The following is a 24,606-nucleotide window of genomic DNA, read 5'->3' as shown; positions in this document are numbered from 1 at the left end:
ACCTGTGCGGGGGGGAACAGGGAGGGGGGAACTATGGAGGGTAAGAGGTAGGGGTTTTCATTAGTTTGGGGTTTGCTTCTCCTTTAAGTATAGGCCAAACTTTATATACTACTTAGGATATAATGTTTATTACACCTACCACTACCCATAATGAGGTGAATTACCCCAATTTGATTAAAAAAAAACCTCAAAGATCTAGAAGAGTGGTTCTAGTGCTCCGAAAGGTAGGATCTCACTTTCTTTTTAAAAAGAGAGTGTTCCTTATGGAGGAATTCAGGGATAGAATTCCCAAGGTAAGGAGCCACAAGGTGGAAAGGCAGCCAACAATTGTTTTATTATGCAATGGTGTATTTTTTTCATTATTGTAATACAAATATATATACTGTATATATGTGTTTGTATTTATATTTATATACATATAGTGGGGAAATTATTGGGAATAGTAAAATCAACCCTTAATAGTGCCTATTCAGCCTTTGAGAATCTTTTATCTTTCTGTAATTTGAATCACCATATCATTAGAATCATTTAAACATTAAATAAACCCAAAAGTATTATTTTCTTCCCAATATGGATTTATGCAGCTTAGCTTAGTCAGGATCAAGTATGAGATACTTTTTTATTAATACAGAAAAAAAGGAATCATTAGAATTATAAAAAAAATTTAGTATTATATACTTAAAATGAACTATGTGGGAGATGGCCTTCTTGTAATTTGGAGTTTACTGGATGGATTTTTGGATAACGTGTTATCCAGAATGTTAGGTACCTGGGGTTTTCTGGATAAGAGGTCATTCCATAATTTGGATCACCATACCTTGTGTGTACTAAAAACATCACTTAAATATAGAATAAAACCAATAGGACTGGCTTGCCTCCAATATGGATTATATTTATAATTAGGATCAAATACAATGTAATGTTTTGTAATTAAAGAGAAAAGGGAACATTTTTAATTATTTGATTAAAATGGTGTCTATATGAGATTGAGTTCCTATAACTTGAAGCTTTCTGGATAATGGATTTCCAGATAATGGATCCCATACCTATTTTGGCAAAACAATGGTTAGAATTGATATTCTCTAGCTCCTCCACAGAACTGGCAAATTGATTTTGAGATTTTTTTGAGTGTCATATTCTGCTCTGAAGCTTTTAAATAAGGTGAAACAAATGCAGCAGGATGAAACCATAAAAGAATTACATATATTTCAGCTATGTATATGTGAGTGTGTGTGTGCAAGCAAGATTTAATTTAAAATTGTTGTTCTTTTTTATGATTAAAAAAATAATACAGCCAAGCTTAGCAATGTTAAAGGATTAAAAAATGGGAGGTAAGGGAAGGGACTACAGTCAGGAAAGATATCTGAGGGTGGGGGAGGCAGATTTGGAGAAAGGAAAAATAGGGTGACAAAGGTTACATAGGAAATGGGAGGAAATAAGGCATAGGGTATGGAAGGAGAAGAAATGATTCAGAGCCAGAGATAATTGTACAGGATTAATGGACTCAGTGAGAGATTGATAGGAAATGAAAGCATGATATAGAAGCAGTAAGGGGGTAGTGATAGAGGAGGGCTTGAGGGATGCAGTGGAAAGGGAGGAGGAATAGACAGGCTGAGAGAAAGGAGGAGGGAGAGAAGAGGAGGAATCCATGGAGGCAGCAAAATATTCCGCTGTGGATATAGGATATTTCAGCATCCCTCCTGTTTTCAGCATCAGAGCAGGTGAGAAGCAGAATATTCTTTTGTCAGACAGAAAGAAGCATACTGTGGTGATATGGAGCTTTGTGTCCTAGGTTCTTATTTTGTTCCTGCTGTTATTTTTTCTTCCTGAGCTGCACATGAAATGGAAGCTGCCTCTGGCTCGGCCATCCTGATTAATAATGGAGTAAGCTGGATCCCATATCCTGAATATAACTGATTTAGTTTATTACCTTAAAGGTGCAGGGAGTTTCAGGGGTAGAAAATACAAGATAAAGAAATTTCAGGACATGGCAGATCTGGTTGGCTTGCTGCCTATTGCACAGGGCAGAATGGATATATGTGCCATCAGACAAAGAGATCCAAAGGTGAATATCCCTTGGATACTGCAATAGAAGACGGAAATACAAGAGTGGGGTACAGGGCCAGTGCTGGAAGACATAGATTATTAAAAGCATATTTCAGTGACGAAAGTGCATTAATCTGGTATAATACTATGGTTGATTGGCTGAATCACACAAAAGCCAGGAATAGCAGAAAGGTGTAGTACTGGAGCTGTGCATCAGGAATGGTAAAAAGATATGGAAGAAATACTTAGAGGTGTATAAGTATAGTATCAAAACAGCGAAATGTATGTCCAGTATCTGGGGTGGTAGGTAAGGAAATAAGATACAGTAATATAGCGGCAGAAGAGTAACTGAAGGTGGTAGAGCTATCTGTATTTATTTTTGGAGTTAAATGATTATATACATGCAGAACAATGCTGCGGAAATACACTGTTGGCTAATATTAGAGAGATTAAGGACAGATTTCTGACAATGTTTACATGCATAGGTGGTTTAATCAGATGGTTTAATTATGTGTGCTTGGGGGGGATTTTGTTCCCTAGGGAGTTGCAGTGTGTGTTTATAATAGCATCAGCTGGTGAAACAGAAATGGGTGTATTGATACTGTATAGCTGTGAGTATAAATGGGTCCTGACTTTGCAGAAGGATACCGTGAGGCCTCTTTTAAAAGCATCGAGTAAAATAGTAGCTCTGTCCATGCTACTAATCAGGCCACATTCATGGAAATGTTTCTATGGTTCCCATTTCCACTGTAAATCTAAATTACTAAATTGTTTTCTCTACAGGATGAAGCCCCAGGAGGAATCCTTTGGTTGTTCGTAGCAATCGGCAAGCTGCCTTCTCATGTACAGAATGGAGGTATGAGGGAAAAGGGGACAGATAATGTCCATTGACTCTTATACAATGAAGAATAAATAAGCATTCAGTTTATATTAATAGTATGACATTCTGTATAAGAGGTACAACAGGGAGAAATATTGTTTCACGCGACACTGTAATATGTCTTTTTAGCTTTCTTTGTTTTGCTATGCATTCTCCAAGTAAAACTCGGCATGCATTGGTGAAAATAATGAATATAAAAATATGATGGATATTGTCTTACACAGGGCTCCTATTTCATGTGAGTTTAAGGTTAGTTGCTTGACCCTAGTCAGCTACCAAAAAAAGTTGTGAAGGTGTTAAGGAGGCTTAAATGGGAATCAAATCAGGTTTCAAACAGTCCAGTCTTAATCTAAAAAAGCACAGCATTGTATGTCCTTTATTCACTAATTATAATATGCAGTATTCATTATAGAAGTGGTAGAATAGAAGGTATTAATCCCCTCTATTGCACCTTATGTTTCTACCCATTCACTGACTGCTAACTCCTAGTGAATTTAATAATAACGTCTTAGTTTTGACCCTCTACCAGTCTAGTGATCCACCATATAAACTGCCTACCAGTTCTGCCCATAATGTAGAAGTCTTATTTTTTTAATGTAAGTCCAGTCTGTTGTCCCCTATAAGGCATGTTTGGGCAGGCATGTCTGTGTCAGCTACTCTATTTTTATTATTTATTTATATGCAATAATCAGCCTGATGTTTTCATAATGCTTTTATAATAATTCTGTATTTATCAGTGGGTCTGTTGTGTGAATTGTTTTGACTCAGGTTACAGTTTATTACAAGTCCAAGTAAATCATTCCATGGGTGGAAGGTAGTAGTTATGGCAAGAAATACTGGTAAATTGCACTGGCATTCATGTTGATAAAGGGGGAATTTTTCCATCTTGTATAGTGACTTTATTTTAACTGTGGCAACTGTATACGTTCTGTTTCTTCTATGAAAGGGTTCATGGAAGTTTTCATCAAAGTTCTGCACAATGAAGACTATCCTTATATACATAGCTTGGGTTTAGATGGTTTTTCATTTACATGTATCGACAAAACTGAATTAGAACCGTTACCATTGAGGTGATAGGGCAAAACATTTTCACATCTAGGGACAGGGAAAGTACTACTAATTAGAAAGCTGAATACTTTTCCTTTTGTCTAAATTCATACATAAAATATATATTTTTTCAATTACATAAATAACAAAATTACAGTGACAGTGAGTACAACACAGGGATGTCCAGTCTGCCCCTTAGCTGCTCAATAGGAGCTAAAAAGTCTGGATTGGAGGTCTCTGGGGACAGTGCCCATACCGCTGTGGTTTTAATACCTTGCACTGACCTTAGTTCTAGGTAAGAAGTGTATAAAGGCCTTTAATGCACCTTGTAATATTTTGGATAGATTTACTAAAAGGTGTAAAAATTCATCTTACTGAAGGTGGCCATACACGGGCCGATAAAAGCTGCCGACAGACCGTGTCGGCAGCTTATTGGCCCGTGTATGGGGGCCCCCGACGGGCTTCCCCGATCGAGATCTGGCCGAAAGTCGGCCAGATCTCGATCGGATGGGATTAAAAATCCCGTCGGATCGCGGCCGCATCTGTTCGTTGATGCGGTCCCGCGATCCGACCGCCCGTTTGGCGAACGCTAGGATCCGATCGTTGGGCCCTAGGGCCCACGATCGGATCAGCCCGATATTGCCCACCTCAAGGTGGGCATATCGGAGGGAGATCCGCTCGTTTGGCGACATCGCCAAACGAGCGGATCTATCCGTGTATGGCCACCTTGAGAGAAATCACCAGCATGTTAAAAAGAGTTACTTTTTTTCACACCAAGTCAATTATTTTCCCCTTAGGAGTGATAGTGATAATTCATCACATGATATGTATGTGCAAGTATAGGGATGAAAGTCAAATATTTACATTTGACCTGGTGCATCAGCACAAGATTTTTTTTCACACTTGACCCACAGTTCTGCAATATTTTTTAGTATCTTAGTAAGACTATACATTATGTGCTGCTTATATATCTGTATGGTATACCCTCACTGATTCAGTTATATCACAACAGGATGATACAGTTTAAGTGTGTGGGTCTGTTTATTAAGAACATATGGACAAGCATTTTAAATGAGATATTCCAATAAATGATTCATACACAGAGGTTATTATTTATTCCACCCAAGGCTGCTTTTGCAATCACACTGCCCCCCGGCAGGTGCCCATCTGTTTAAATTAACACAAATGATTTATTGACTTTCATTGACAGATAACAAAACACACTTAGGTGTGAGGAACACCCACTTTACCCTCTGTGGTTTTCAAAATTGTGTTGTGTTTTTTTTAGCTTCTGTATTTTCTGTATATATTTGTTTTGCATTGTACATTGACATTTTGAATGTTTGCAGAGCTAATGTGGCTTTTTTTGCACAGTATTTATTCTTCTGTGTTCTGTATCTTGTGGGTCAAGACTTTCCTTCGTGCCTAAATATGAAATCTTATTTTATTAATGTTCTTTTGTGTCTAAGCAATCTCTGAATGGGGAAAACAGAGCTATTTTTTTTCTATTGGATGGTGCAACTACATTATGGATTAAATAAGCGTAAGGTCTTGCTAGATAGATACAAATATTTAAAGTGCCAAAATACAGGTTCCCTTTACTTTAACCTATACTATGCATTTTTTAAAAATACTTTTTCTATGCTTGTTTATCCTGAATTGTTTCCTGTTGATATGGTTAGAGTTGTTTCCAGGTTAGATGATCAGTGCCTGTTACAATGACTTGGTGTCACTATGTATTAAAATGAAAGTCAATGAAGTAAGCAATGGTTGTTAGTGGTTTAGCTGGAAAGCAGTTTACATGTGAATTTATGTATATTTTTAACATTATGAACCTCCAAAGAGAATGGTCAGCTTCTAATTATGGCAACAAAAGCTTCCAGTTGTATAAGGAATGCTGAACGTTGTAGTTTACAACAATAAATAGACTGGAAGCTGGCAAGCCACACCTCACTTGTATTCTTGCATAGTTCCTTGTTTCTGTCCAGTGCTAATTTAAAAATGGAGAAGTCTATTGCAATGCTTGGGCTTATACAGTTAATTTCATTTTAAGATGCTGTTGGGATCTGCCAGGGTTTGAAATTCAATAAGCAATACCATTACATTTCAATCCTCTCTGCAAATGCCTTAATTTTGCTGGAGGCACCTATTTACCCTTCAGTAATCATTAGGACCAGAAGACCTTGCTGTGCTCCCACTGTGAACCTAAGACTTTCAAGGATTCCAATTTGTCTGTAATGCCCTTGGGATATAATGCATAAATCTCAATGCTTTAGGTTTCATGTAAAAAAAAATGTAGTTTTGTTTGCCTGTGAATAAGAAATATTGTTCATTTGTCTGCTGCAAGGCAAATTACTGTTAATAAAATCCAATTAGTTTCTAATAATTTCTAACAAACTGGACTTTTGTACCTGCTGTTATTTAGTGTTGCTCAGTATATTTTGTATTGAAAATGCTCATCTCCATGGTTTGTACAAATGGCTCCCTAAAGTTGTGTGTCCCTGCGTCTATCCAAGGTGCTGAAATATTCTTTCACATTTCAAACTCTTGAATTCTTTATGTGCATTTCGTTAGTCCCGGGGTGGCCTCTAATTGTTCCTAATGCAAATGCTTTAATCTGGTGAGCTAAGGCCTGAGAGGGTGGGAGAGAGTTGTCTCTGTGTGAGAGGAGGTGGCACTAACACAGATGATTTTATTTCTATTATAATGGACTCCTTGTTCTGCTGTCCGCCTAGACACATCTTTTCTATGTTGCTGAGAGTTGCCCAGGAAATGCTGGAAACCCCCTTCCCCTGCACTTTATTTCTGCCTTGGAAAATCATTTACCCCTTATCCTTAATGGAATGTGCGTTTGCCAGAGACAGTGTTTCAATGTTTTTAACCCAATGAATTAGGAATTTTGAAATACATGCTTTACTGTTACTCAGCATTGCTTTTAAACAACCATTGTTAAAATATCATGACCTATCTCCATGAAGGGCAATTCACTGGTTATTAGACCTCAGGGCCCAAGAGGATTCTTTATACTGACAGCTAATTTAGGGGAACTCATTCATTTCTACATGTATCGCAGATGGTCACTTAATCCATCCTTGTATTTATTTCTTGCATGGACGAACCATCATTGTGTATCTGCAGGGCCATAGATTGTTAACTTTAAAAATGGACTTGACCTATTTATAGCATTTTTGAACATCTTTCATTAGATGCCATGTTTATAAATTGTAACCTTGTTATTGACGGATGCATTTTAAAGGAATGTGGGTTCTTTTTAATGGTACAGTGCTTGCATTTATGGTATGGATATATCCCTAAGATATGAGACTGGTGAAAATAGTGGTACGAGTCCCTAAATGTCTGCAATGGTTAGGTCATTTAGACTATGTAACGAGCCATAAATGTCCTACTTTTTTTTCATGATGTAGAATGAAAAAAAAATGTCACTTAGTAACAGAACATGGATTGTCTCTTCTAGTCTCATCTGATTGCTTGAGTTGGATCGCTACATAATGATTGGCTGTTACTATGGTATCTTTTAGATGGCGACTGCCAGTGATTGGTTGGCTTTAAGCACAGTTTAGAAAAAGAGGGGTTGAACTGAATTTTTATCCTCAGACAGTGACATCACATATACGCTGCTATAGAACTGATTAATTCCTATTCTGGCAAAGAGATCAGTCACAGATTAACACATTCTCTGCCAGGGACAGATTTAGTACCTAAACGCATGATGGCTAGAAACCTACACTGAAACCTACACAGCTATGATTAATCATTTGTTATCTGCATAAATATTTAGAGCTGTGAAAATGGTCTCTCTGATTCCTCTAAAAAGATTTGTTGTTAACCAGCGTCCATTTCAAGCAATTAATTCTAATTTATAAAAATTATTTCCTTTTTTCTCTTTAATAATAAAACAACACCTTGTGCTTAATGGAAATTGAGCTACATGAATCCATATTTATGTCAGAACAATCCTAATGGGTTTTATTTAATGCTTAATGATTTTAGCAGACTTAAGGTATGGAGACCCAAATTATGGAAAGATCCCTTATTCAGAAAACTTCAGGTCCAAAGCATTCAAGATAATAGATACTATACCTGTATCACCTTAATGGCGAATATACTAGGCTCATCATAAAAATACAATATTGTATGTATTTTTGCATGGGAGGAAATATAGGTAACCTCTATGCTTGTTATAGGTGTGTGCAAGGGTCGGAAAGGTGAGCCCTGCTGCCTCTTACGACCAGCTTGTTCGTCAGGTGGAGGATCTTAAGAAGGAGAATTCCCACCTAAGAAGAGAGCTGCAGGATAATAGCAGCCAGCTAAACCGACTTGAACATGACACATCTGATATGAAAGTAAGCAATGCGAGAGCGATTAAATAAAATGTGTTAGGAATATGAAGACATCCAAAACAAAGATGGAGAAGAAAATAATATTGCAAAAATAACGGTTGACTAAACACTGCATATTGGATATAATTAATATAAAAATAAACGGCATACTTTATTTTGGCATCTGGCAAAAAGACCAACACCCTTAAAGTTATTCCAAATGAATCAGTGATTCTTAGCTGGAAGGAGGGGAGATAAGACAATTCTACCACAAGCTGGAACACAGTACTTTTGTTTCTGTGCCATAGATTCTACAGGCATGTAAACAATAAAACAAAACACATCTGAAAATCATTTGCTACAAGTTTGGCTAGTCATTTTGCAGACTGCTCTGGTTACTAAGTAGCCATTTATCATGCATTTTAACTAGCAATGAGCACTGAAGCATGACAATTTATTTTATGTTTGATGCCACAGCTAATAGTTCCATTGGTAAGTACCTGGACTCCTAAAACATACAGGTAATTTCACTGGTTGCACTGGCTTCACTTGCTCTTGATGAAATTGACCCTTGTGAATAGTGTGAGTTTTATAGGGAACTGTCATCAAACCAGTAAATAAATAAAGGTTAATAATGCTTATTTACCAACACAGCACGTGGTACAAAGTGCAATTTTCAGCACAAATTGTTATCCCCCCCTTCCCCATACAATGCAGCTTTTTCCCACAGACTTCCATAATACATCCTACTTGGATTCAGTTTTCCATTTAGTTTTGTTTCTTCTAACATAGAATCTCAGAGCCAGAATTACTGTTTTAATTGCTATCCTATTGCAATGCACTTCTCAGTAAGGTATAGCTAATGCATTGCAACTTCATGGGGTCATTTACAAAGCAGAAGGCAGGGTACAAAGTGCAAAAGTCCACCATATTTGTTTGCACTTTGCACCCTGCCTTCTTTGCTATGCGAATAATGTTAATGTCACATAGGGTTGCATCTCATTCATGACAATGCAATAGTTAAGCTAATTATGCATAATGTGGTAATACATTGATATACACCTAGCTAAATTCATTTATGAAAACATTTGCTATTTGATGCTACTCTGCTCTACTCAGCATAGGTGGCAAACTCAGTTTTATTGTGCCTTTCACATAATTCGGTTATCAGGAACACACCTCCTCCATATTAAGTGCCCCCACTTACATGTTAATAGACAATGGACACTCCCTACTGCCTGCATGTTCTTAGCTCAGCCAATCCTCAGTAAAAAACCTACTGCCTACCAATTAACTTTATTAATGACACTGCAGACTTCCCTTCAAAACCTCCTTAGTCCCTTCCGATATCACCGCTTGCCTCGGGGTGGGAAGAATAAAAAATTTTGTGTTGTTGAATTTCCTATGACAATTTCCTTTGAGAATCAAATTTGCAAACAATTTCTAGGAACTAGCTGAAGAAGTCAGGATGGGGCAACTGCCACCTCTTGTTCCCTTCTGCGGACACCCATGTTGACATTTAGGAACCTTAGAATTATTAGCAGCCTGGACATGAACACAGCACAAAGTGCAACATGAGTTGCCCATAATACAGTGTTTTTTCCCGAAAAATAGCATTTGCATGATAAGTTTTGTCCATTTTAGTGCTCTGTTCCTTGTTTGTTGTAATAAATGAGCCCTCCAGGGTTCCAGTAGCAGGTTGCATAAATAGCTGATACTAACTCACACCAAGCAAATACCAAGCTAATGCTGCATGCATCAGCAGCCAGGAATTGCATGCAATTCATGAAAAAGTGCACCTGGAGATATAAAAAAGAATATAGTCCCTGGCAATCAAGTACTGCCATGATATCTAATAGAAAAAATAACATCTGCTTTGTAAAGTGGGTGGTAAACATATTCTCTGGTAAGTAGAGGGACTAAAAGTCCCAGAATCCTTCACTTCAAAAAAGAACACGTTACATAACATATTTTATCGTATGCTTCATCTGTTTTAGGAAGTTTTGAAGCATCTTCAGGTAAAGCTTGAACAGGATGTTGGGGGGTCAGCAGGTCACACTGAAATGCTGGATCAATTTAAAGGTAAGAGAAAGACACATAATTGTCTCGTCAAATTGTGGCAATTGTTACAGAAATTTGCTGTAAGATCATATATTTTAACGGGTTCATCACATTTTTATGCAATTCTTTAAATACAGTATTTTTTCAGTTTTGCAGGGTGATATGCCTGGTCTTTATAATCTATATACCTCTCCTGCCATTGGCCCAGATATCCCTGCCACCCCCATGCATTTGGAGATGCCTCAAAAAAGAGCAAGGGATGAAAACCGATCAAGTGAGCTTCTAATGCAGGAGCTGGATAAAGAAAGGTTAGAATCTGTCAAATGTAAATAAATTGAAAAAATCCTAAATCCAGAAAGATTTCCAACGGTTACCCCTATTACCTACAAAAAGTAAACAGCCTCATAAAGGAGCATATGAGAATAATGCAAATCTCAGCCTGCTGAGAAACACAGGCCCAGAAACTGGTGCTGCTCTGCTCTCAATGTGCTTGCACCTGAATACATTGCCTCGACTCAGGTGCAGACAGAACCTACAAATTTCAGCACAAAATGTCATGCTTTGGTGATGAAATCCGCCACATCTGTTTGCACTTGAGTCTAGGCAATGTATTCAGGTGCAGGCCCAGAGTAGTAGGAGGAGATTCTCAGCAGGCCGAGCTCCACATTGTTTGGCCCTAGCCTAAAGCTGGCCATAGACGCAAAGATCCGATCATACGAATCAACGTACGATCGGACTTTCCCATCTCCCGACCCGCCACTAACCATTCAGATCAAAGTCTTACCATTCTGATCAAATAAAGTAGTAAGAGAACAGATCAGCCAATGTTCTACCTCCGACAGCAATCGTACGATAGTTATGTCTGACAAAGCTAGTGACAGTCTCCCACTGAAAATCGTACGATCGGCAATACATGCAGAGATATTATCGGCAGCCGACAGAAATTTTCTAACCTGTCCGATCGACCAAATGAACGATCTCCACGGACGAAAAATGTCGGGACTCTCCACGTTTCGTACGATCGGATTGTTGCGTCTATGGCCAGCTTTAGGCTTATATCACAGGGGAAATTTAGTAGCAGATTATTGTAGCAGTCTAGAGAGGAGTTAATTGTTTCTGGTGGCTGTATAGTAGGGTAACTGACAAAGACTCATTGCCCTGTGTTACATTAGCCAAATTGGCTTAATAATTAACATTAAATCTCTACTCCTACTCTTATCTTAAGGGTAATGGTACATGGGGAGATTGGTCATCTGCAGGAAATCTGCGCTACCCGGGGGCAACTAATCTCCTGAAAATAACTTTGTGTTGTAGCAAATGGGAATTGGGCTCATAAAATGTATAACCCTCTTAATCGCATAAGGCCACACTGTTAATCTTTTTTCCATGCTCTGCCTGTCTCTACCTCTCATTGACATAAAGCGTCACCACCTCCCCTACCACTGTACTATGACATTTATATGCCCAACAAATGGGGCGCTTTAACTGGCAAATTAATAATCTGATGCATACAACGAGTATCCTCTTGAAATTCTTTGAAGTTTATTTAATTTGGAACTGAATGTTAATGAAGGCTTTATTTCGTTTTTTTTGTTCTGTAATCAGCATATATACAAACCTGAAAATATCTCTCTAGCTGTATCTAAACTGTATTCACTTGCTTTTTATTTTTAGGTCACTGCTTTTAGGGGAAATCGATAAGGAGGAAAAGGAAAAACTATGGTATTACTCCCAAATTCAAAGTTTGTCCAAGCGGCTAGAGGATTTGCCACATGCTGAGACGGTGAGGTTTTTGTAGGCTGCTTGATCCAACATTGTTTATTGTGACAGATTTAGGTAGGGTTGCCACCTGTCATCAGCCCCAGATTTCAGAAGGGCTGCCCGGGTCAAAACCTCCTGCAAAATCAGGAATTCCCTCTATTTAGAGGGTGTTCATATATTAAAAATAATTTAAACCATGTCACATACAGTACATAGGTACTGGGCAGATCTAAGAAACATACATCCCTTCCACAAAGAATTTTAAAATGCAGTTACTTTCATTTTGTTACGCCCTTAAAACCATGTCTTTTGTCTGAATATCACCAGAAAATAACTCCCAGAAGTGCTAGTGGATTTTTGATAATAGAGGTTCTAGGTGGGGGTTGTTTGGGGTTATGTATACATCAAATATAGTAAAAGATGCTTCAAATAAAATATAGGAAAGCAGAAAGCATGGGTTTTTATGACATACAGTTTAAAAACTATTCTTATAGTTTAATCCATTATGGCACTATTTATATTTGCTTGTTTCATACCCCCCCCCCCTCCATTTCTATTTCTCTCTTTTTCTGATTTCTACTGCCTACTATTTAGTTCTCTTTGCAGATTGACCTTATCCGGCAGCAACTTGAGTTTGAATCAGATCATCTGCATTGTGTTTTGGAAGAGAGATTTGGAACAGCAGACGAGATGGTGCAGAGAGCGCAGGTCAGGTCAACAACACTTCAGCAAGTCATTGAGATCTATTATCCCGACCTGTAATGGAATTAGAATTTACATTTTTTGTTTGACTTTTCTTGCTGAGCAAGCTATGGAAACCTTTCTTTCAAAAGTTATTACTTGGTAAAGAATAGAGATGTCGCGAACTGTTCGCCGGCGAACTTGTTCGCGCGAACATCGGGTGTTCGCGCTCGCCGGAAGTTCGCGAACGTCGCGCGACGTTCGCCATTTTGGGTTCGCCATTGTTGGCGCTTTTTTTTGCCCTCTCACCCCAGACCAGCAGGTACATGGCAGCCAATCAGGAAGCTCTCCCCTGGACCACTCCCCTTCCCTATAAAAACCGAAGCCCTGCAGCGTTTTTTCACTCTGCCTGTGTGTGCTGAAGAGATAGTGTAGGGAGAGAGCTGCTGCCTGTTAGTGATTTCAGGGACAGTTGAAAGTTTGCTGGCTAGTAATCGTTTTGATACTGCTCTGTTATTGGAGGGACAGAAGTCTGCAGGGGTTTGAGGGACATTTTAGCTTAGGTAGCTTTGCTGGCTAGTAATCTACCTTCTACTGCAGTGCTCTGTATGTAGCTGCAGTGGGCAGCTGTCCTGCTTCTGATCTCATCTGCTGACTGCTGCAATAACAGTAGTCCTTGTAAGGACTGCTTTTATTTATTTTTTTGTTGTTTTACTACTACTACTACTACTACTACTATAAGAGCCCAGTGCTATTAGTCTAGCAGTGTTGGGGAGTGGGACTGGTGTGCTAATCTGCTGCTCCTAGTAGTTCAGCAGCACCAACTTTAATTTTTTTTTTTTAATATTCATTTTTTTTTATTTTACTTTTTTTTATTTTACTACCGCTGTAGTAGTGTATAAGTTGACCTTTTAGGCATTATTTGCCCTGTAGGCATTATTTGCACACTGTTTTCTTCAACCCGCCATCGAGCTGTGTGACCTTGTTCCCATTCTGTCTAAATATCCATAATATTACCGTCTCCAGAAAAAACACCGGAGTCACTTTTTTCAAGCAGCATTCATATATTTTACGTAATCCGTATCCACCGCTGTAGTAGTGTATACGTTGGCCTTGTAGGCATTATTTGCACACTGTTTTCTTCAACCCGCCATCGAGCTGTGTGACCTTGTTCCCATTCTGTCTAAATATCCATAATATTACCGTCTCCAGAAAAAACACCGGAGTCACTTTTTTCAAGCAGCATTCATATATTTTACGTAATCCGTATCCACCGCTGTAGTAGTGTATACGTTGGCCTTGTAGGCATTATTTGCACACTGTTTTCTTCAACCCGCCATCGAGCTGTGTGACCTTGTTCCCATTCTGTCTAAATATCCATAATATTACCGTCTCCAGAAAAAACACCGGAGTCACTTTTTTCAAGCAGCATTCATATATTTTACGTAATCCGTATCCACCGCTGTAGTAGTGTATACGTTGGCCTTGTAGGCATTATTTGCACACTGTTTTCTTCAACCCGCCATCGAGCTGTGTGACCTTGTTCCCATTCTGTCTAAATATCCATAATATTACCGTCTCCAGAAAAAACACCGGAGTCACTTTTTTCAAGCAGCATTCATATATTTTACGTAATCCGTATCCACCGCTGTAGTAGTGTATACGTTGGCCTTGTAGGCATTATTTGCACACTGTTTTCTTCAACCCGCCATCGAGCTGTGTGACCTTGTTCCCATTCTGTCTAAATATCCATAATATTACCGTCTCCAGAAAAAACACCGGAGTCACTTTTTTCAAGCAGCATTCATATATTTTACGTAATCCGTATCCACCGCTGTAGTAGTGTATACGTTGGCCTTGTAGGCATTATTTGCACACTGTTTTCTTCAACCCGCCATCGAGCCGTGTGACCTTGTTCCCATTCTGTCTAAATATCCATAATATTACCGTCTCCAGAAAAAACACCGGAGTCACTTTTTTCAAGCAGCATTCATATATTTTACGTAATCCGTATCCACCGCTGTAGTAGTGTATACGTTGGCCTTGTAGGCATTATTTGCACACTGTTTTCTTCAACCCGCCATCGAGCTGTGTGACCTTGTTCCCATTCTGTCTAAATATCCATAATATTACCGTCTCCAGAAAAAACACCGGAGTCACTTTTTTCAAGCAGCATTCATATATTTTACGTAATCCGTATCCACCGCTGTAGTAGTGTATACGTTGGCCTTGTAGGCATTATTTGCACACTGTTTTCTTCAACCCGCCATCGAGCTGTGTGACCTTGTTCCATTCTGTCTAAATATCCATAATATTACCGTCTCCAGAAAAAACCCACTGAGTCACTTTTTTTCAAGCAGCATTCATATATTTTACGTAATCCGTATCCACCGCTGTAGTAGTGTATACGTTGACCTTGTAGGCATTATTTGCACACTGTTTTCTTCAACCCGCCATCGAGCTGTGTGACCTTGTTCACATTTTGTCTAAATATTGATAATATTACGTCTCTAGAAAAACCACTTGAGACTACTTTTTTCAAGCAGCATTCATATATTTTACGTAATCCGTATCCACCGCTGTAGTAGTGTATACGTTGACCTTGTAGGCATTATTTGCACACTGTTTTCTTCAACCCGCCATCGAGCTGTGTGACCTTGTTCACATTTTGTCTAAATATCGATAATATTATCGTCTCTAGAAAAACCACTTGAGTACTTTTTTTCAAGCAGCATTCATATATTTTACGTAATCCGTATCCACCGCTGTAGTAGTGTATACGTTGACCTTGTAGGCATTATTTGCACACTGTTTTCTTCAACCCGCCATCGAGCTGTGTGACCTTGTTCACATTTTGTCTAAATATTGATAATATTATCGTCTCTAGAAAAACCACTTGAGTTACTTTTTTTCAAGCAGCATTCATATATTTTACGTAATCCGTATCCACCGCTGTAGTAGTGTATACGTTGACCTTGTAGGCATTATTTGCACACTGTTTTCTTCAACCCGCCATCGAGCTGTGTGACCTTGTTCACATTTTGTCTAAATATTGATAATATTATCGTCTCTAGAAAAACCACTTGAGTTACTTTTTTTCAAGCAGCATTCATATATTTTACGTAATCCGTATCCACCGCTGTAGTAGTTGTATACGTTGACCTTGTAGGCATTATTTGCACACTGTTTTCTTCAACCCGCCATCGAGCTGTGTGACCTTGTTCACATTTTGTCTAAATATTGATAATATTATCGTCTCTAGAAAAACCACTTGAGTTACTTTTTTCAAGCAGCATTCATATATTTTACGTAATCCGTATCCACCGCTGTAGTAGTGTATACGTTGACCTTGTAGGCATTATTTGCACACTGTTTTCTTCAACCCGCCATCGAGCTGTGTGACCTTGTTCACATTTTGTCTAAATATTGATAATATTATCGTCTCTAGAAAAACCACTTGAGTTACTTTTTTCAAGCAGCATTCATATATTTACGTAATCCGTATCCACCGCTGTAGTAGTGTATACGTTGACCTTGTAGGCATTATTTGCACACTGTTTTCTTCAACCCGCCATCGAGCTGTGTGACCTTGTTCACATTTTGTCTAAATATGATAATATTATCGTCTCTAGAAAAACCACTTGAGTTACTTTTTTCAAGCAGCATTCATATATTTTACGTAATCCGTATCCACCGCTGTAGTAGTGTATACGTTGACCTTGTAGGCATTATTTGCACACTGTTTTCTTCAACCCGCCATCGAGCTGTGTGACCTTGTTCACATTTTGTCTAAATATTGATAATATTATCGTCTCTAGAAAAACCACTTGAGTTACTTTTTTTCAAGCAGCATTCATATATTTTACGTAATCCGTATCCACCGCTGTAGTAGTGTATACGTTGACCTTGTAGGCATTATTTGCACACTGTTTTCTTCAACCCGCCATCGAGCTGTGTGACCTTGTTCACATTTTGTCTAAATATTGATAATATTATCGTCTCTAGAAAAACCACTTGAGTTACTTTTTTTCAAGCAGCATTCATATATTTTACGTAATCCGTATCCACCGCTGTAGTAGTGTATACGTTGACTTTGTAGGCATTATTTGCACAGTGTTTTCTTCAACCCGCCATCTAGCTGTGTGTATTATCGTTTCCAGAAAAACCAACTGAGTTTTTGTTGTTGTTGTTGTTTTTTTAAAAATAATGCCAGGCAAAGGCAGGCCGCCACGCAGAGGCCGTGCTAGGGGCCGTGCTGCTATGCAATCCTGTGGCCCTAGCAAATTGCCCAGTTTTAAAAAGCCAATGACCCTGAACTCCCAAAATGCTGAAGAGGTAGTTGACTGGCTTACACAGCACACCCCATCCTCTACCGTTTCTAACTTTACCACAACATCCTCCTCATCCTCCACTGCTATGGCCACCCCACGTAACACTTCCTCCACCACCGGTGCCCCTTCTTCACTGGGGTCAGAGGAGTTATTTTCCAATGAGTTTCTTGAACTGAGTAATGCGCAACCATTATTGCCAGAAGAAGATGAAGGAGATGAGGACCTTACACCAGATTTAATTCTGGCAGAGAACACGATAGAGATGGACATAATGAGTGATGAGGAGGAGGTCCCCGCTGCTGCTTCCTTCTGTGATGTGTCAGAAGAAATTGATGCATCTGAGGAGAATGATGATGAGGAGATTGATGTTTTGTGGGTGCCTAGTAGAAGAGAGCAAGAGGAGGGTAGTTCAGATGGAGAGACGGAGAGTCAGAGAGGCAGTAGGAGAATAAGACTTAGAAGAAGCAGGGAGGACAGCCCGCAGGGATCAGTAGGGCAACAACATGTATCGGCACCTGTGTTCAGCCGGCCAACGCACCCGCCATTGCCGCCAATACCGCCAACTCCGCCAACTTCTACTGTTACCGCCAGATCGCACACTTCCAAAAAGTCAGCAGTGTCGGATTTTTTTAATGTGTGTGCCTCTGACAAAAGCATTGTAATTTGCAATGAGTGCAGTCAGAAACTGAGCCTTGGTAAGCCCAACAGCCACATAGGTACAACTTCTATGCGAAGGCACATGAGCGGCAAGCACAAAGCACTTTGGGAGCAACACCTCAAAGGCAACAGGCAAACTAAAAGCCACACTCCTTCTGGTCCAGCATCTTACTGCTCTACCTCTGCTCTCCTTGACCCGTCTGAACCACCCTCCACTCCGCCTTCCACCTTGACCACCTGTTCCCATTCCCAGTCATCTGCCACCAGCCAAGTTTCTGTGAAGGCCATGTTTGAGCGTAAGAAGCCAATGTCTGACTGTCACCCCCTTGCCCGGCGTCTGACAGCTGGCTTGTCTGCACTCTTAGCCCGCCAGCTTTTACCATACCAGCTGGTGGACTCTGAGGCCTTCCGCAAATTTGTAGCAATTGGGACACCGCAGTGGAAGGTACCCAGCCGCAATTTTTTTTCTAAAAAGGGAATACCACACCTGTACCAACATGTGCAGAGCCAAGTTACCGCATCTCTGTCACTTAGTGTTGGGCCAAAGGTCCATATGACTACTGACGCATGGTCCTCCAAGCATGGTCAGGGCAGGTATGTCACCTACACTGCCCACTGGGTGAACTTGGTAATGGCTGGGAAGCAGGGAATGGGTAGCTCAACAACAACAGTGGAGTTGGTGTCACCGCCACGGATTGCACGCGGTTCTGCCACCACCTCTACTCCTCCATCGCTCTCTACCTCGTCTTCTTCTTCTTCTTACTCTGCTGCTGGGTCCTCCTTCTCCTCCTCCACACCTGTGCACCCCCAGCTCCCCCTAGGCTATTCGACGTGCCAGGTACGCCGTTGTCACGCTGTCTTGGGGATGACGTGCCTGGAAAGCAAAAACCATACCGGATCTGTACTCCTGTCATCTCTGCAGTCACAGGCCGATCGGTGGCTGACCCCACACCAACTGCAGATCGGAAAAGTGGTGTGTGACAATGGAAGCAATCTGTTGGCAGCGTTGAGACTAGGCAATTTAACACATGTGCCCTGCATGGCACATGTGTTAAATTTAATAGTCCAACGTTTTGTCTCCAAGTACCCAGGATTCCAGGACGTTCTCACCCAGTCCAGAAAGGTGTCGGCCCATTTCAGACGTTCCTACACAGCCATGGCACGCCTTGCTGACATTCAGCAGCGCTACAACATGCCAGTCAGGCGTTTGATTTCTGACAGCCAGACTCGCTGGAATTCAACGCTCCTTATGTTGGAACGTCTGCTGCAACAACAAAGGGCCGTCAACGAGTACCTTTTTGAACTGGGTGGTAGGACTGGATCTGCACAGCTGGGGATTTTTTTCCCCCGTTACTGGGTGCTTATGCGCGATGCCTGCAGGCTCATGCGACCTTTTGAAGAGGTGACAAATATGGTCAGTCGCACCGAAGGCACCATCAGCGACCTAATACCCTTCGCTTTCTTCCTGGAGCGTGCCGTGATACGAGTGACAGATGAGGCTGTAGACCAGCGTGACGAGGAGCTGGAAGCGCACGATTTCTGGTCGGAATCACCAGAACGAACCCAGGCACCTGCTGCAACGCAGGGAGAGGTGCCAGAAGTGGAGTCAGAGGAGGAAGGTGGCTTTGTGGAGGAGGAGGAGGAGGACCAACAGGAGCAGGCTTCCCAGGGGGCTAGTGGTGACCTTTTGGGGACCCCTGGTCTTGTACGTGGCTGGGGGGAGGAGACCGTGGATGATGCAGTCCTTGATAATGAGGAAGCGGAGATGGATAGCTCTGCATCCAACCTTGTGAGAATGGGGTCTTTCATGCTGTCATGCCTGTTGAAGGACCCCCGTATCAAGAGGCTTAAGGAGAAGGACCTGTACTGGGTCGCAACGCTACTAGACCCTCGGTACAAGCATAAAGTGTCAGAAATGTTACCAACATACCACAAGTCCGAAAAGATGCGGCATTTACAAACCAGCCTGCAAAACATGTTGTACAATGCTTTTAAGGGTGATGTCACTTCAGGAACTCATCAACATTCCAGGGGCAGAGGTGCCAGTAATCCTGCCACGAGCACACCTGCAAGGACAAAGCCCTTTGGCCAGTCTGTAACGTCAGACATGCAAATGTTTTTCTGTCCAAGGCAGCGCCACAACCCTTCTGGATCCACCCTCAAAGAACGCCTCGACCGGCAGGTAGCGGACTACCTGGCATTAACTGCAGATATCGACACTCTGAGGAGCGATGAACCCCTGGACTACTGGGTGCGCAGGCTTGATCTGTGGCCAGAGCTGTCACAATTTGCCATGAACCTCTTGTCTTGCCCAGCCTCAAGTGTGCTCTCAGAAAGGACCTTCAGTGCAGCAGGAGGGATTGTAACTGAGAAGAGAACTCGCCTAGGTCACAAAAGTGTCGATTACCTGACCTTTATTAAAATGAATGAGGGGTGGATCTCGGAGGGTTACTGCACGCCGGAAGACTTGTTCTGACTTCTATGCAGCTGTCCTTCTCTTCAAGCCTCATGACTCCACACACAGCTGTCCTTTAGCGTCCTCCTCCTCCCTCCGCCACCGTTACAAACTAGGGTGCAAACCCTACTGGTTTAATTTTTTCTGGCCTCTGTGCTTCAGTGGCTGCGACCAAAAAAATGCCTATTTTCTGCATTTATATGACATAATTTTTCTGGCCTCTGTGCTTCAGTGGCTGCAACCAAAAAAATTTATATTTTCAGCATTTATATGGCATAATTTTTCTGTCAACTGTGCTTCAGTGGCTGCGACCAAACAAATGCATATTTTCAGCATTTATATGGCATAATTTTTCTGGCCTCTGTGCTTCAGTGGCTGCAACCAAAAAAATTACTATTTTCAGCATTTATATGGCATAATTTTTCTGGCAACTGTGCTTCAGTGGCTGCGACCAAAAAAATGCATATTTTCTGCATTTATATGGCATAATTTTTCTGGCCTCTGTGCTTCAGTGGCTGCAACCAAAAAAAATTTATATTTTCAGCATTTATATGGCATAATTTTTCTGTCAACTGTGCTTCAGTGGCTGCGACCAAAAAAATGCATATTTTCTGCATTTATATGGCATAATTTTTCTGGCCTCTGTGCTTCAGTGGCTGCAACCAAAAAAATTTATATTTTCAGCATTTATATGGCATAATTTTTCTGGCAACTGTGCTTCAGTGGCTGCGACCAAAAAAATGACTATTTTCAGCATTTATATGGCATATTTTTTCTGGCCTCTGTGCTTCAGTGGCTGTGGCCAAAAAAACTGGGCAAACAATGCCTACAAGGTCAACGACGTTGACCTTGTAGGCATTGTTTGCCCAGTTTTTTTGGCCACAGCCACTGAAGCACAGAGGCCAGAAAAAATATGCCATATAAATGCTGAAAATAGTCATTTTTTGCCATACGTTGACTCAACGTATATGGCAAAAAATGACTATTTTCAGCATTTATGTGGCATATTTTTTCTGGCAACTGTGCTTCAGTGGCTGCAACCAAAAAAACTGGGCAAACAATGTCTACAAGGTCAACGTATGGCGAAAAATTACTATTTTCAGCATTTATATGGCATATTTTTTCTGGCAACTGTGCTTCAGTGGCTGCGTCCAAAAAAACTGGGCAAACAATGTCTACAAGGTCAACGTATGGCGAAAAATTACTATTTTCAGCATTTATATGGCATATTTTTTCTGGCAACTGTGCTTCAGTGGCTGCGTCCAAAAAAACTGGGCAAACAATGCCTACAAGGTCAACGTATGGCAGTTGTTTAAAGAGAACAGTAGATTACTAGCCAGCAAAGCTACCTAAGCTAAAATGTCCCTCAAATCCCTGCAGACTTCTGTCCCTCCAATACAGAGCAGTATCAAGCAGATTACTAGCCAGCAAACTTACTATCATCTGTCCCTGAAATCACTAACAGCTCTCCCCCTACACTATCTCTTCCAAGCACACACAGGCAGATTTTTCAGATACATTTTTGCCCTTGATCCCCCTCTGGCATGCCATTGTCCAGGTCGTTGCACCCTTTAAACAACTTTAAAATCATTTTTCTGGCCAGAAATGTCTTTTCTAGATGTTAAAGTTCGCCTTCCCATTGAAGTCTATGGGGTTCGCGAACCGTTCGCGAACCGCTCGCATTTTTGCGCAAGTTCGCGAATATGTTCGCGAACTTTTTTTCCGACGTTCGCTACATCCCTAGTAAAGAAAGAACTACAATTGTTCATAATAAATGGTTCTTAATCTGGAGAGCAGTATTATGGGTTTGAATGGGATTATTTGATCACATACTGTATTCCTAGAAATTCAGCTTGAAGATCAATTGAGAATAAGAGTGAAGACATATTTTCTGTCCAAGATACAGTAAAGTCATTATGATTGAATTCCTTATACATCTGTTTTTTATATTTTGTAACCTTGGCCTTGGAGGGCAGCTTTATTTGTGCCACTGGAGATTCTTGGAAATGTATCTTGAGATTTGATCAATTGAGATTAGGGTTGAAGATTTATTTGCTGTCCAAGATGTAGTGATTGTGATGTTTTTTTCATATGTCTCAAACTTTTTATGAGCTAAAGAGTCTCTGGGCAATTGTTTGAAGGTGTAGCTTGAACCAACAAAAAAAAAATCTGAAAATTAACATCTGTGGACTATATTTATAAACAGGATATAATTTCAACCTCTGAAAATCTATACTACTACTACTGAAAATGCATAGTTTTCAAGAACATGTAATATTAATTTGTGTATGTGTCATTTTTCAGGTTATTTTTTTATCAGCCCAAAGTGTAAATTATGGGGCAGATTTAGCACACATTTGAATTTTAATCCCCAAATTCAAATGTGAGATTTATCACCCCTCGACCACTAAAACAACTGTAATTCGAATATTCACCACCTAAAGCCTTAACGAATTAATTTACATGTCAATGGCAGAGGTCCATTGACTCATTTGAATATGTTAATAGCCTTCCTGACATTCAAGTTTTTCAGAGGAAAATTCGATTTGAGTTTCGTTCGAATTCAATTTGAATAAGAATCACATTTCCAGTTCGTTCTCATTTTAGATGTTAAAATGTTTTCATAAATTACCTCCCATTTGATTTGTGAGTACATTCGAATTTATTATAGTAATAAAAAAATTTGCATCAATTTGAAATTCGACTTTTAATATAAATGCAGCAGTCATCTGCACTAATGGAGGTTCAGGGTAGGCCATTTTTTCTTGCAGCTAGCATCAAATCCAAGCTGTTATACTGTGAAGTAAAACTGGTTACTGATTATAAAACAATGCTCCATCCTCAGATTCGGGCATCTCGCCTTGAGCAAATAGAGCAACAGTTGGAAGAAATGCAAAGTAAAGAATTGAAAGAGCATCAAGTTGTTGAGGTAACACTTTTGCCTAAATTCTAAATTCAAGTCTTCTCTTATCATCCTTTATTTATATAGATTATATAATTCCCATCAGTCCCTGCCATTCACATTGACACATAATAGGGTAATTTTTATCAATTAACCTACTCATATGTTTTTGGAATGTGGGAGGAAACTGGAGTTGCATGAGGAAACCCACACGAGCATAGGAAGAATATACAGTTTCCTTGCAGAATTGGGTCTGGGACAAATTTGATACAGGTTTGTTGCACTGTTGTCTAGTGAACTTTTCCCCTTTTTCTGGAAGCTCAGTGAAAACACTGATACAAAGTTTGTTCAGGTTCAGCAGACAATTTAATAACATGCTCTTTGGAAGCAAACATTTGGCTGTTTGCTATGGGTTATTACACCAGGAAAAACGTTTCACCAATTAGAACATTACAATTGGGTTGCCACCTGGCCGGTAGTATATAGTATATATAAGTATATAGGAAGGTCGGTATTTTTTTCCAGAAAAGGTGGCAATCCTAATTACAACCCAGTATGGAAACGATGAGTTATAAGGAACTTACTCGGTGTGGTGGCAATATTAACTGACTTATTTTTGCTATTACAGCTGCACTTGGATTGTCATGAACTGTTCATTATATCTTTCACTGAAAATTCACTGCCTGTAGGGCCCAGTATAGGGCTTCGAATAAATTGCAGTTGCTTTTGATCAATCCTAAAGAACACCCATGCAAATTTTAGTAACCTAGTGCCTGTAGTAAATTGCTGGAAAGGTATTAAAACTAGGGATGCACCGAATCTATTTTTTTTGGATTCGGCCCAACCCCCGAATCCTTTGTGAAAGATTTGTCAGAATACCGAATCGAATCCAAACCGTATTTTGCATATGCAATCCGTGAATTGGAGGGAAAAATAAAGGCACGCACGAAGTGTACAGCTAAAACATTTTTTACTTCCTTGTTTTGTGACAAAAAGTCACATGATTTTAAGGATACGGATTCGTTTCGGCCAGGCACAAGGATTCGGCCGAATCTGAATCCTGCTGAAAATGGACGAATCCTGGCCGAATACCGTACCGAATCCTGGATTTGGTGCATCCCTAATTAGAACCGCATTCAGATAACAGCAAACAAACTGCGTGAATCTTGAACATTTTACATGGCTTAGTGTGTATTGGCATTTTTCTGCACATTACATTTAGATTTATTACGTGCTGAGACCTACTGGGTCAGTTAAAAAAGTAAATATATCTGCAGTTTGCAAAGATTTTGTATTGTTTATAACTGCTTTTCCACAGCAAAAGACCATGGCAGAAAAGATGAATACAGAGGTTGTCGTTCCTCCAGATGACAGCTCAGGGCAGCAAGAAAGCAAGGTAATTTTGTGCAAAGAAGGTAGTGTGCCAAAAATTAGGCACCCCCAAG

General features: G+C 40.2%; 1 protein-coding gene across 3 annotated transcripts in view; it reads left to right on the top strand.

Annotated features, from left to right (window-relative positions):
* Positions 1-1,386: 1,386 nt before the first annotated feature.
* apc2.L (adenomatosis polyposis coli 2 L homeolog) overlaps positions 1,387-24,606 on the top strand; it is a 35,410-nt gene continuing 12,190 nt past the window's right edge. Inside the window, exons 1-9 of one of the 3 annotated variants that reach the window (XM_041561715.1) lie at positions 1,387-1,721; positions 2,830-2,902; positions 8,179-8,337; positions 10,311-10,395; positions 10,583-10,682; positions 12,049-12,157; positions 12,730-12,843; positions 23,105-23,188; positions 24,480-24,557. In XM_041561715.1, the coding sequence (XP_041417649.1) occupies positions 2,888-2,902; positions 8,179-8,337; positions 10,311-10,395; positions 10,583-10,682; positions 12,049-12,157; positions 12,730-12,843; positions 23,105-23,188; positions 24,480-24,557 (744 nt within the window). In that variant the 5' untranslated portion in view covers positions 1,387-1,721; positions 2,830-2,887. Of the gene's footprint in view, positions 1,722-1,760; positions 1,885-2,829; positions 2,903-8,178; positions 8,338-10,310; positions 10,396-10,522; positions 10,683-12,048; positions 12,158-12,729; positions 12,844-23,104; positions 23,189-24,479; positions 24,558-24,606 lie in introns of those variants that run through there. The other 2 variants (XM_018254675.2, XM_041561711.1) reach the window with 2 other exon arrangements.

This window comes from Xenopus laevis, chromosome 1L, assembly GCF_017654675.1.
Source record: "Xenopus laevis strain J_2021 chromosome 1L, Xenopus_laevis_v10.1, whole genome shotgun sequence".
Taxonomy (NCBI): Eukaryota; Metazoa; Chordata; class Amphibia; order Anura; family Pipidae; genus Xenopus; species Xenopus laevis.
Note: the sequence above shows the minus strand (reverse complement) of the source record. Positions and strands in the feature narration are given on the sequence as shown.